This window comes from Drosophila virilis, chromosome 2 (genome assembly GCF_030788295.1).
Source record: "Drosophila virilis strain 15010-1051.87 chromosome 2, Dvir_AGI_RSII-ME, whole genome shotgun sequence".
Taxonomy (NCBI): domain Eukaryota; kingdom Metazoa; phylum Arthropoda; class Insecta; order Diptera; family Drosophilidae; genus Drosophila; species Drosophila virilis.
In genome coordinates, this window is record NC_091544.1 from 9740833 (window position 1) to 9754434 (window position 13602).

Consider the following 13602-nt stretch of genomic DNA (forward strand, 5'->3'; position numbering starts at 1 on the left):
CTAATGAGTTTGGGGAGCTGAGCGTGCGAATTGGTTTTGTTTTTGATGACTGCCCATGGCAGGGGCGTGTCAGCCAGCACGAGGAGGATGCGGCTGCGGATGTGGATGAAAAAAGACACTGAGATTGAGGATATTGCAGCCCAATGCGGGTGACTACCAACTGCCGACTACAGAATGCCGACTGATTTATATTGCAAGCCATAAATTATATTTAAATGGTGCGTTTTCGCTTCTGGCAACACGAGCACCCCAGCGTAGCTCGTAATTATTTCTACATGGTATATATAGTATATATATACGTATAATCACGAACTGACCATGGACTGGCCCTTGGCCAAACAGCCAAATGGCAGGGCACCGCCCAGTGACAATATATTTCAAGTCTATGGCCTGACCGCCCATTCGCCTATCGGACGGATGCAAGTGGGCCACATCTGTTGACCAGCTAGCTACTTGTATCAACTGCCAACTCAAGATGGATTGCATCTTTTTCTATACACCTTCACACTACGGGCAAGTTATCTACTTTGTTTTTTATTAATCTGCATACATGAATATTAAATTTAATAATTCTTCGATTATTCGCATTCATGTTTTTTTATTTCTAACGCCTTTCAAGCACGCGTCCTGCTGTTCATATCTCTGATATTGCACACTTGTGCCAGCTGGCGGCACATTAAATTAATTGTTATGACTTTACAGCTGGGGAAACGCTGGTCTAAGAGAAGCTTCCAAATGGTTCCGCTAGTCCTTGACTCAATGTGTTGGACGCTGCCGGTCGGAAACGAAAGTCTCTGAACTTTTTATTGGTGCCATTTGACTTCGGCAATCGAATCACTTTGGTATGGAGCGAATCCAAATAAAAGTTCGCTTTGCGCTCGGCCATAAAATCCTGAATCTCCGCCAGCCTGACTACACAATGCAGCATCGAAAAAGTTTACCTTTTAAAGTGAGAGTATATTCAGCGTGTTGCTTAAATTGAAAATACAATAATAAAAAAAAAGGGAGAAAAAGTCCCTTTGACCTTGCGGTCTGCCAAGGCAAAATCATCGTACATGTATATATCTACTATATAGTAACCTATATACTCCCGTCTCCATTTACTGGACAGTTCTTGAATGATGCCGCACTTTTAAGGCGGTTGTATGAAACTTTTTATTTGATTCGAAATTGAAAGCGCTCCAGACAGATGCCGGTAGCTGGCACTCTTAAAGGCCGACAGTTTTATGAGCCTACCGGTGTTGGGGAGTGTAGTGATGGAAAACTGTCGGGCATGAAATTTGTTTTGAGCACCGACATTACTTTCCCAACTTCTTAAGTAAATATGTGTGTATGTGTTTTTGTGTGTGAGTGTGTGTGTGCGTGTGCGTATTGTATCCACATGTGCACCGCATCGTTTTACATACTTATGAATAATTTAAATATATGGGCTCCCGTCTCACTCCTGGCCACAAGCCTAAAAGTACAATTTTGCAAACTGAATGCTTGGTTGAAAGAAGATTACGATTGAATATTTATATAATGTATATTTTTATTTATGTGCAAGATTATGTCAGCACATTGAATAAAATCTATTCAGCAATGTCGCTCAAAGCAAATGCAGGTGCCAGGCAGAGGGCATTACCTTTTATGAAATGTACTTTTGTCACTAATAAACTCGAACACCAATGGGTTGTGGGCTTTAAAGGAAGCCTGACATGAGGGTTCTGAAATAAACCGGGTCTGGTTGCCAAATCTACTTAATCGACAAATTTAATATTGACATAATAAACTGGGTCGTCGACCGTTTAGCCTACATACGACATCAAGTGAGAAAATGTAAAAAATAAATTCTTTTGCCCTTTCATGACTAATGATTTTTTTTTTTTTTTTTTGCCCAGGCACACACTGTACCCAAAGATATTCATAAAAGGCTAAAAAGAATTACGGCAAGGAGAGAGAGGGGAGATATTTTTGACACACATGTGTATTTCAGAACTTGGCTTAGTAATCAAATTCTCCAGAGGCTTAAGCAAATATTTTATGATGAACCCCTTTTAGCTCTGATTTACTGATTTACTTCAGAGTCAAGTGTTTCTTCCGCTAATCGCTGAGCTCTTTTTCAGAGACAGATTACCCCCTATGTCTTTTAATGGTAGTAAATTGCAATGCAAATTTACGATGCAACGCAAGGGTCTGAAGTTGGCGCATGTGGCTACTGCAGTAAATTCTAGCTTCCGATGGAAGAGATACTTATATGATGTATGTATGCTCGCATGCAAGGACTCTATCGCTGAATATTGCAATCGACAATTTGTTTTACTTTTGACGACTCCCAAATCCCAGTGGAGCTCCTTGCGCCGGCAGCCGCTACGTTCTCTTAGCCTCAATTTAGCTGTCAGTACTGTTTGCTATACGCTGAAGGAATCCCCTGGGCTCACACTGTCGAAGTCTAAGTCGCAGCTTTGGGACAACGAATGCTCGATTGAATGCTTTGGAAGCCAGCGGGATTCAGTGTAGGGCACAAAAAAAAAAAAAAAAAAACAACAAGAAGAAGCAACTGTCATCGGGAGTTGCCGAGTCAATGGCCCAGAAGAAATTGATTTGTTTTGATTTATTCCCATGTACTTGGTAGCTCCAGCTCCAGCGCTGGCCCGGGCCAGAACTCGCTCTCATCTGTCCGGGCTTGGCACTTGCAGCTTTGATGTTGCCGTTGTCCTTTCTGTTGTTTGTCTCTTTCAGATGCTCATGCAAAATTGTGTTGATTTCTTTATGGGGCTGCCGGTGGTTGGGCTCGTTCCACAGCGCCGCTGCTGGTAGCTACCATATTTTATTGTCCCATTTGACTTGCTTAATAAATGGGAATTCGCCAGTGTCGATACTATTGAACAAAACCCTGGGGCCAAATTGACGTTGCGGCCTGCTTGTCCTGTGGTCCCAAACCAATAAAACTTGATATGTATCTGCTATGGCTGGCGCCCAGTCAGTTCTGTATGCTGTACAAATAAATCTAATTAAATGAAATTTAATATGGCTCATCCATATTTGGAAAGACCAAATGATATCGATTGTGAAACAGTTTCGGGCCATAAAAGGCTAAATGAGCCTAATAACTAAAACGAAAACAAGCTCTGAGCCCTAATAACAACAATGACTGTGGAGAAAACTAGTCTCATTGCTGAAAGAAAGCCCAAATAAATAATACGATATTCATGTACAGCGTTTGTGCTGTTGGTAGTACTAAATTTGACTCTCAAATGCAATTGTTGACTCTAAAATATCATTGCATCCAGGTCTGAGGTATGATGATGTCTGTAAATTCCGGAGCTCAGCGGAAATAAGTCATTCATAAAGTGGACGGAAAACAAAAACAAGACAAAAGTGAAATGAATAAAAGTATATTCTTAAATGTAGACATAATATTTTCCCTTTTCGCTGACGTTGGCATTGTTTTCAGCTCGGATTTTGTAGTGGACCCCGGTCTAATCCTGAGGAAACAAAAGTTTATGACATTTTACGAGCTTTTTTAATACTTTGTGAAAACTTTGCACATTTCCATCCGTCCGCTGGCTATCCATCTTTAAGCTCAGCAGCTCGACGGAAACAAAAACAAAAATTTATGAACCTGTTTTGTCATATATGGATGGCTGAGCGGCTGAAGGCCTGGCTGGACAGACGGCTGCGACCCTGGACACGAAATCCAGAGGAATATATCCAGATATATGTATGTATATGTGCATGCTCATACATAAATACCTACATATATGCTTATTTAACTCTCTTTTCGCATTGTTGTCAACTCTGAAATGGCTGGAATACAACAGATTTCACTCACGTCACCAGCGGGGCGTGTGGTTTTTGGACGCACTGCGTCAACTTATAAAGTTTCATGTTTTTGTTGTTTTTATTTTTTTTTGTCCCTCTACACATCAGCGACAAGTGATGGAACTTTGGGCGTGGTGTTTCTGTGAAACTCTCCGGACAGACATTACTTTGCGTAATTGAGAGCATAAATATTATGAGCTCGCGCTGAGCGCTAGCTCTATCTGATGGGCAATGAAATATTTGCTCATGCGGCGCATTTGTAGGCACTTTAAATGAAGCTGGGCGCCGGAATAGAATTACCTTTGAAGAGCTGCTTCTAACACACAGAATTTTTAAATCTCAAGCCTTAAATATGCAAGACAGTCGAAATCTAGAGGATATATATTGCAGATACTCGCGAGCATTTTCATTCAGTTGGCATGTGCTTACGCAGTATGTAAATGAAAAGATTTAAGGACCTTAGGGAAATGACAGTTATATTTGTGGCAGAAGCCAGTTGGCTGGCAGGCAGGCAGGCAGGCAGAAGAGCAAAGTAAATGGGACAGGATATTGCGACATGTTATCCTTATCCCAGAGTTGTTTCGCATTTGTAAAATTTTATTAACATACTAAATGGAATATCATGCTGCGCTATTTTCTGCTTCAGTACAACATTTTGCTCACGTCATCCTGAGCCAATTTACTTGTTGTATTCATAACAAGCCCTTAAATGGCGCAAGCATGCTTAATTAACATATGATTAGATTTGATTGGGTTTGACTTAACCGACTGTGGCTTACCCAAGGGATCAATACGAAATATTATTTCGCCTTCGGCGCTGGCTGCACTCAGTGCGCACAGAAAGGACAGCATTAAACACTTGGCCTGCGTGTAATCCATTATCCTGCGAGCTGAGCTGAAGCTCCAGTTGCCGCCGGCTGGCTTGGCTTTGGCTTTCGCCTTGGTTTTGGTTTTGGCTCCTATGCGAGGGGCGTTAACCGGCATTCACTATCGGCATTACAGACGCTGCTGCCACTCGGCCAAGCTGCACACGCACTTGCTGCCGCAGCGCGAACGGAGTGTTGCACGAACGGAGCTTGGCATGGACTTTTCTTTTGGATTGTGTACCGATCGGCAGTTGCACAAGCTAGTATTATTGATTTATCTCAGTTCTTTTGAACGGATGCCAGTTGTATTCGATTTGCTGTGCCGTCGGCGTTTTCCGGTTAGCTGTCCCTTTCACTGGTTGGGGTTTCGTTCGGATGCGCTTTCCGTTTGATTTGTTAGCACTTTGTTTTCACATTTGTTGCTTGCGTTGCAGGAAGTGCGCGAATTTCACAATTTTTCTGCTATGCCACAAAAAGAACGATTTTTCATTTATTATCAACTCGGCGCGAGTTGCCTACCAGCCCCAAAATGTCGATCAATAAAATGCACACACACACACACGCACACACACAACCCAGCTCGCCCCCTCGCTGGCCGTGTAGGTAATCAAATTGAATGACCAGCGCCTGAGAGCCAATCATCGCCCCGGACAACCATCGTTCGCAGCCTGGTAACGATCCTGCCTGGCCGTAATGTTTGGAATGCGCGCTGAATCGATGCAGTTGCCACTTCAACGATAACAACAATGCACTGTTTATATGACCGCGCCCACGCAGCCCTATGCAGCACTATGCAGCACATCAAGCCCATCAAAATGCGGCAATGTGCATGTGTGTGCGTCTCCGTGTCCTTGTGTGTGCGCTCTCATACATATGCAAATCGGAGACACAAAAATAAACCGAAAAGTAGCAAATACGAAATTCACGATTTTCGCACTGCCCGCAGGCGACGATGAATGCAATTTTTTCACATTTAAATTTCATTTGATTTCTTTGGCATTGCCAATGAAACAAAGGCCACATTGATTGGCCGCCAGCACCCAGTGTCACGTTCCGTCGCACGTGGCACAGCATATGCCAATCGCAGGGATATTAACAGATCGCTTAAAGCCCGATTCGACGCTTGCTGCAATAACAAAGAACAATTGGTCAACGGCCCAAAGCGTGCCTCAGTAATCCGATTGCTTAAATGCCCAACTAGCATATCATTTGCACAGGACACAGGGCGCAGGGTGCAGGGCGCGGGGCGTGACTGGGGTGGTGGGCGCTGCGCATCCATCATGCAGCACATTTGCCAACAATTAATTGTGATTCAGACGGCAGCGAATACGCAGCAGAACTTTTAATTAAAATTGTGTTTGACAAGCAAAGCGAAATTGCCGCCGTCGCTGACGCCACGCTTAGATCAGGACCGGGGAAATGGATAACATTTGCAACATACAACACGATTGTTGACATACGTACGTAGTTTGAACATATTTCACTTCATTTGGGCTCAGCCAATGAAATGCTTAATAAATGTCTCATGTATGTCAAGTGCTTAACTCCCATGACCCGCAGCGCCTGCGGATAAGTATTTGCAATTCAGATTACCACTTGCACAGAGAGTGAGAGAGAGAGAGAGAGAGAGAGAAACTAATTTGATAAGCAAACAGCATTAAATGACGCTTGCTTTTCATTCAGCAACTGTATCAAGTGCACATTTAAGGATACGCGTCGAATACCAACTGTAAACTTAATCAATTTTCAACAATTGCAAAGGGTTTCTAATGACAACACACACGCACACACACCCACAGACGCCCACGTATGTGTGTGTTTATGTCATTCGTGCTCATTAGTGAATGACAGTTAGTTGACGGAATGACAGCCTGCCGGAGGATTCCAGCAATTATGTTCGCATCTTCCGATTGAAACTCGGGGGCGCCTTCAGCTTGGCCAACTGACAAGGGGCTGGCAGCTTTATTCGGGTAGCACAAATCAAAATCCGAGACCTGAGCAACTGTTTTTGGCATTTGTTATATTCCGTTATTCAATTATCATATTTGGACAGGTCGGGGAAGAGGAACTTGCTGCGCACTCGACATTTGATTAATGATGCGAGCCAGGCCAAAGTTTTTCTGCTCCACTTCAGAGTGTGCGTGCCAGGAAGTGTGCGCGTGTGTGTGTGTGCGTAGTGTGGTGTGTTTGTGGGTGGTTGGGTGCCAAGATAAACTGCATATAATCACACTCGCATTACATGCACCACACACACACACACACACACACACACACATAAGAGCGTACGTATGTTCTGTTTGTGTTACAATTTTACCACTGTCATTTAGCACAATAGGAAACGAGGCCGAGATGGGCCTGTGAGCCTGTGGGCCGTGGCCCAGTGGCCCGTGTGGTCACAGAAATGGCTTTATTTTAGCTAAAAGTGGCGACAAAATTGAAATAAAGCGACGCAAAAATAAACGAAGCGGCAAACCGCCCACCACACTCACACACACACACACACACACCCACACTCACACAGAAGTGGGAGCTTGGGACTGGGACAGGCCACGTGGGAGTCGAGTTTCTAACCAGGCTGGGACCAAGCAGCACCGGCTTAACGTTCGCTAATCATGGCCAAGAGCGCAACCTGACAATTTCTTGTTAATTTCGCATATTTGTGGCGGCTTTTTCTAGTTGCACGTCACAGTCGGTGGGTCGGTGGCTTGGTGGGTTGGTGGCTTGGTGGGTGGACTACTCGTTGCTGGTTGGTGGTGTTGCCTGTGTGCATTTTAAGTGCTCCGCCCCGTTGGGTTTTAAGCATTCTTTTTGCCTTTGCGCTGCTTGTTTTTTTTTTTGTTTTTTTTTTTATTTTTTTTGGGGGGGTTTTTTAATGCTCATTTAAATTTTTTCAGTTGGCCGCAAAAATGCGAAACACACGCGCACTCAAAGGAATAGCTCACATTTGGCCACGTTAAAAGCACGTGCAAAATTTGGCTCCGACCACGAGGATGCGCACGCCCCGCCTACCGCTGCTGCGGATGCCGTTGCCGAGACGTAGCTGAAGACAAGTGCGGAATGTGCCAGCTCTGGCCCAGTCGCTGTTTGCAGGAATCACGCGCTTGGCACGTCCGTTGCGTTTGACTGTCCACGAAGAACTGACTGCCATTCGGCCACGTAGCCGCATCGGGATGCCCGAATCCGAGCGAGCCGCTTCGTTGGCATCAGGCTCGACCCGAACTGCTGCCGCCGGGAAATACTCTCTTCGACAGAGGCAAGGCACAGCATTTGAAGAGAGCGCCTCACTAGACTATGACAATGACGATGGTCATGTTTAGTGGGGCTGACGAACTACGGATCTGGGTCAGTGTGCCCTTTTCTTCAATACCCCCCATCCTCTCTCTTAGCTCCCGCCTCTAACCGCCAGCAGCCCTGTGCCAGGCGGCGCGCCGCCAAGAGTTTTTGGTCTGCGAGCCGCATTTAATCGAATGTAACGTTTACAGTCAACTAAACACATTGATTTAGCCTATCGTAGGTAAATTAGTGGCCAACTGCCAGCAACCCCCACCCCTCTTCGCGTACGTGTGTGTGTGTGTTTGTATGTGTGCGTGTCACAGGATAAAGCTACGGTTGTGGCTCGGCTGTGCGTGCGACTGGGTGATTATGGCTGCCGCTCAGATTGGGCTCATAATTCGCTTCCAAATCGCTTTTATCACTTATCACGCATATACACAGACATATATATATGCGTGTGTGTGTGTGTGTGCGTGTGTGTGTACCTTTCGATTGGGCAAGGACACGTCAAGGCGAGCCACAACAACTTGTTGCTGGCGCTTTCATGCGAAGGTACAAGCTCACCTTATATATATATATACAGATATGCACAATATGTGTGCTCACATGCGTACATAGAGTTAACATTTATAACAACTTGATGTCAAAGTATTATCCTTCCATTGTGTTATGTTGTGTGTATATGTGTATATGCACTTGCGCCCGCAGGCCAAGCAGAGCTATCTGGGCATAGAAAGGGATCCTTTAGGTGAAGAGGCAGCTAATGATTTATTTATTCATCAATATAACTCATAATCAAATGACATTCTTAATTACTTTTGTTTAAACGATTCAAGAGTTGTTATCGTTTTGATTTTAAACTCTTGTGTTGGCCATATTCCACCAAACATATTATACCAACACTTGCACTTGAGGACTTGTTTTAGGCAAAAGTATTTATTTATTGATATTTCATATTTGATGTTGCATCAGCTGTAACAAGATAAATAAGCGTCTGCATGACAAAGAACCAGGCCAAGCTGCCAATCCGTAAACATCAAGGTGTTTAAGTAATATAATAATTGTTATGAGTATATGCATGTATTTGCATATACGATGGGAGTACGTATGTCAACATCAACTAATTTATTGGGCCAACAACCGTTGGCCAAATTAACAAACTGGCTACTGCGGCTAGGCGTGATAATCAAATATTTGATTTGTACTTTTGTGCAACGAGCTATTTCATTATTTAAATGCATGACACACACACACACACACACACACATCCGCAATATTAACACAATAAACAAATAGATAAAATAAATATTATACAAATGGAATATTATAGACTAAATCAATTCAACCAACTGCACAAAAGTTGCTGCAGCAAAGCGCTTAAAGTAGTCTGAGGCTAGTTTTTCCCTCCCTGACATGGCAATAATAATGAAAATTAAAATGAAAACTGAGCACTGCACTTGCATAAAGCGTGCACATTTTATAAAACTTCGTCATGACAGATAGCTCACGCCGCAACGCAGGAGAGCGCGTTATATTCTTTGTTCGTGCTTTGCGTTTTGGCAGCTCTTTAGACAGTCATTTTTTGTCCCCCAGACAAATGCAACACCAGCAGCAGCATCAGCATCAGCATCAGCATCATATAAACAAGACAAGCACAACAATAAAGCCGTGGCTACTTCTCGCTCGAATTTTGATGCTTTGAGTTTGCTCAATAAATTAAAATAACTCACTTTTGGCCCAACCATTCCCCACAATATGACCGCAATTTATGTTGAAAGCCAGCAGCGCTCATAACTCATACGAGATCTTTGCCGAACCTCTTTGTCCTTTTGGGCGACTGACCTAGGATTCGGATCCCAAGCTGATGAAAATAAATATCAACTCGGGCTATTCATGATTGATTTCCATTCAACTATGTGAATTAAGCATTCTGGGCATACATAAATGTGCTGAAAGAGCAAGGAAAACATTTATATTGAATTCAAGTAAGACCTATTTAGAATTTCTTATTGGAACTCTGGCACATAATTGACTTAGCCCAGGACTGCCTCGGACTGTTCCAGCGGCAACGGGCAGCTGTAGAGAAAGGGCATGAAACGAGGGGCCGGAGCGCCAGGCGAGGGCTAGCTCTGCAGCGCGGGATCGGCGAGCGCGAGCGCGAGCGCGAGCGCGAGCGCGAGCGCGAGCGCGAGCGCGAGCGCGAGCGCGAGCGCGCGCGAGCGCGAGCGCGAGCGCGAGCGCGAGCGCGAGCGCGAGCGCGGCGAGCGCGAGCGCGAGCGCGAGCGCGAGCGCCGCGAGCGCGAGCGCGAGCGCGAGCGCGAGCGCGAGCGCGAGCGCGAGCGCGAGCGCGAGCGCGAGCGCGAGCGCGAGCGCGAGCAGCGCGAGCGCGAGCGCGAGCGCGAGCGCGAGCGCGAGCGCGAGCGCGAGCGCGAGCGCGAGCGCGAGCGCGAGCGGAGCGCGCGCGAGCGCGAGCGCGCGAGCGCGAGCGCGAGCGCGCGCGCGAGCGCGAGCGCTAGCGCGCGCGCGAGCGCGAGCGCGAGCGCGAGCGCGAGCGCGAGCGCGAGCGCGAGCGCGAGCGCGAGCGCGAGCGCGAGCGCGAGCGCGAGCGCGAGCGCGAGCTCGAGCGCGAGCGCGAGCGCGAGCGCGAGCGCGAGCGCGAGCGCGAGCGCGAGCGCGAGCGCGAGCGCGAGCGCGCGCGCGAGCGCGAGCGAGCGCGAGCGCGAGCGCGAGCGCGAGCGCGAGCGCGCGAGCGCGCGCGAGCGCGAGCGCGAGCGCGAGCGCGAGCGCGAGCGCGAGCGCGAGCGCGCGCGAGCGCGAGCGCTAGCGCGAGCGCGAGCGCGAGCGCGGCGCGAGCGCGAGCGCGAGCGCGAGCGAGCGCGAGCGCTGAGCGCGAGCGCGAGCGCGAGCGCGAGCGCGAGCGCGAGCGCGAGCGCGAGCGCGAGCGCGAGCGCGAGCGCGCGCGCGCGCGCGAGCGCGAGCGCGAGCGCTAGCGCGAGCGCTAGCGCGAGCGCGAGCGATCTCTATCTCTATCTCTATCTCTATCTCTATCTCTATCTCTATCTCTATCTCTATCTCTATCTCTATCTCTATCTCTATCTCTATCTCTATCTCTATCTCTATCTCTATCTCTATCTCTATCTCTATCTCTATCTCTATCTCTATCTCTATCTCTATCTCTATCTCTATCTCTATCTCTATCTCTATCTCTATCTCTATCTCTATCTCTATCTCTATCTCTATCTCTATCTCTATCTCTATCTCTATCTCTATCTCTATCTCTATCTCTATCTCTATCTCTATCTCTATCTCTATCTCTATCTCTATCTATATCTATATCTCTATCTCTATCTCTATCTCTATCTCTATCTCTATCTCTATCTCTATCTCTATCTCTATCTCTATCTCTATCTCTATCTCTATCTATATCTCTATCTCTATCTCTATATATACCTCTTTCTCGGTCTACATATATATCTCTATCTCCATTTCCATATCTATCTGTTTCTATATCTACCAGTATCTCTATCCCTATCCCTTTCTCTATCTATATTCCCATCTCTATCACTCTGTGATATAACTATTGCATTACTCCGCCGAAATATTGTTAATTTTCTACACGTGCATTCGCTGGCTGGCCAAAGTTGGCTGCTGCAAGGGGTTTGATGGCCACTTCATGCATTAACTGTCAAGAGGCCGGATGAGAGAGTGGCTGCCAAGGATGCATATGCTGACCGCTGGCCGTTGGCGGCTGACGGTTGGCGTTTGGCCATGGCGCTGGCGGAAATCGCTTAGGAATGCACACTGGTCAACCGCAGTTGCCGGGTAGTGCTCGCAGCAAGGACATCGGCAACTGTCACGCATATTTAAGCTGTCATCCGAGCAGCCGGGTGGCGGGTGCCAGCCCGTGTGGACACGGCACAGGTGGAGGCCACTCGGAGCTGCTTAGCTGAGTAATGCACAGCCATCCGCCAGCTGTTCACATTATTCGCTACCCGCCTTTCATTGTGTGGCTCGATAGCGTTGCGTTACCACAAATCTGGCTTTGACTTTTAGCCGATTTCAGATTTCAAACCGCGGTCAAGAACTGTCCAAAATGTGCTTCTTGTGGTTGTATGAGAGGAGAGCAGCGAGATATTTATTAGCCAAGCTCATAACCTTTGTCCCAAGCAATCAAGTGACCAAAAAACTGACATGCACTTTGCAGAAAAAAAAAAATGTAATACAAATGTTGAGTGTTGAAAAATCAACAAAAATAAAGTAAGTCAAGATATCCATGAACAAGGAATATGAGTGCAGCGTGTGTGGCGCTAGAATCCACTTCCAACAATTTGGAGCTTCCAATGAACTGCTTGTCCCAAGCGTAGCAAACTTTTGTGTGGAGCCACATTCGTTAGGTGTGGAGCAAAAATAGTTAAAATGGTTGCTAACTCAGAATCCTTTAGTTATTCAAACTGGTATACAATACTGGGAATAGTTATTCAGTTATAAATTGAACGAAAAATATTTATACAACATTCTTACGTTTTGCAGCACTTAACTAACACATCCGGAGTATGTACCCACTTTTTGTTTGTTATACTCATTAATTAGAAAAGTTAGTGTTACAAGAGTCATGCTATTTTGCCTTTATCACATATTGAATAGTGGTATACTTAACTAACACACTCTACCTCACTGACGTTTTCTTTCAAATGGATTGTGTATTCGCTTGTGTCCTTGTTCCATTTGCGGACTGGTATACCTAATAAGATTCGAAGTCTTGTTATTTTGCTAATAGCATACGTACGCAACCAACAATGCCACGCAAGTGTTTAAGAATGGTGGGTGTACCCGCTTTTTATATATGCGAACTGTAATACTTAGTGTGTTACTATTTTGCCTTAAACGTCTATAGAATAGTTGTATACGTACGTAAATGTTATACGAGAGGGCATATTTTTCTACTTGCGAACTGGTATACTTAGCTTGTTTTGAAAATGACACATATACGTGTTATACCCAATGGAAGTGTACCCTCTTATTGTTATATATGCGAACCGGTGCCTAACACATTTAGAATAGTAGTATACGTATGCAACTTACAAAACCTTATAAAGGTGTCATAACAAATTGATTGTGTACCCGCTTATTATTATATAAGTGAACCGGTATACGTATGCAACTTACAATTCCACATATTCGTGTTATACCAAATGGATTGTGTACCCGATTATTGTTATATATGCGAACTGGATTGTTGTCTTATTTATGCCATATAATGAACAATGGTATACGCAAGTATAACAAATATAATAAGGACTGCGCCACGTACTACATATGTTTAACATTTTAGTACCTTACGTACGTAGCACAGTTTATAGTACGAGCTATGATTATTTTAGTTTTAAGTGTTATACATTTTTGTCATAAAACGATACTTATATTTATAGCAAAATCCTCACACAACCCACAACAACTTTAGAACAGTTCAAATTCAAGCAGCACGCGTGTCCCAAAACGCAAACAAGCAGTTTAATTTGAAAATTCAAAGAATAAAAATGATAGGTAAAAGAATTAAAATTGAATATATTCAATTCAGGTAAGTTAAATTAACTCTCCAAGGCAATCAGAATCAATGCCATTAACCTCGCAAGTAGGCGTAAACAGTCCCATTTGCCCC

At 45.3% G+C, this 13602-nt stretch overlaps 1 protein-coding gene across 4 annotated transcripts in view; it reads right to left on the minus strand.

Annotated features, from left to right (window-relative positions):
- The window catches only part of LOC6630871 (uncharacterized), a 31109-nt gene that overhangs the window by 9779 nt on the left and 7728 nt on the right, over positions 1 to 13602 (minus strand). The window contains exons 1-2 of one of the 4 annotated variants that reach the window (XM_032439213.2): positions 7613 to 7789; positions 4584 to 5129 (exon numbers count right to left, since the gene is read on the minus strand). The exons of 1 other annotated variant lie outside the window; for it this stretch is intronic. In XM_032439213.2, the coding sequence (XP_032295104.1) occupies positions 4584 to 4788 (205 nt within the window). In that variant the 5' untranslated portion in view covers positions 4789 to 5129; positions 7613 to 7789. Of the gene's footprint in view, positions 1 to 4583; positions 7790 to 13602 lie in introns of those variants that run through there. 2 more of the 4 variants (XM_070207072.1, XM_070207071.1) reach the window with 2 other exon arrangements.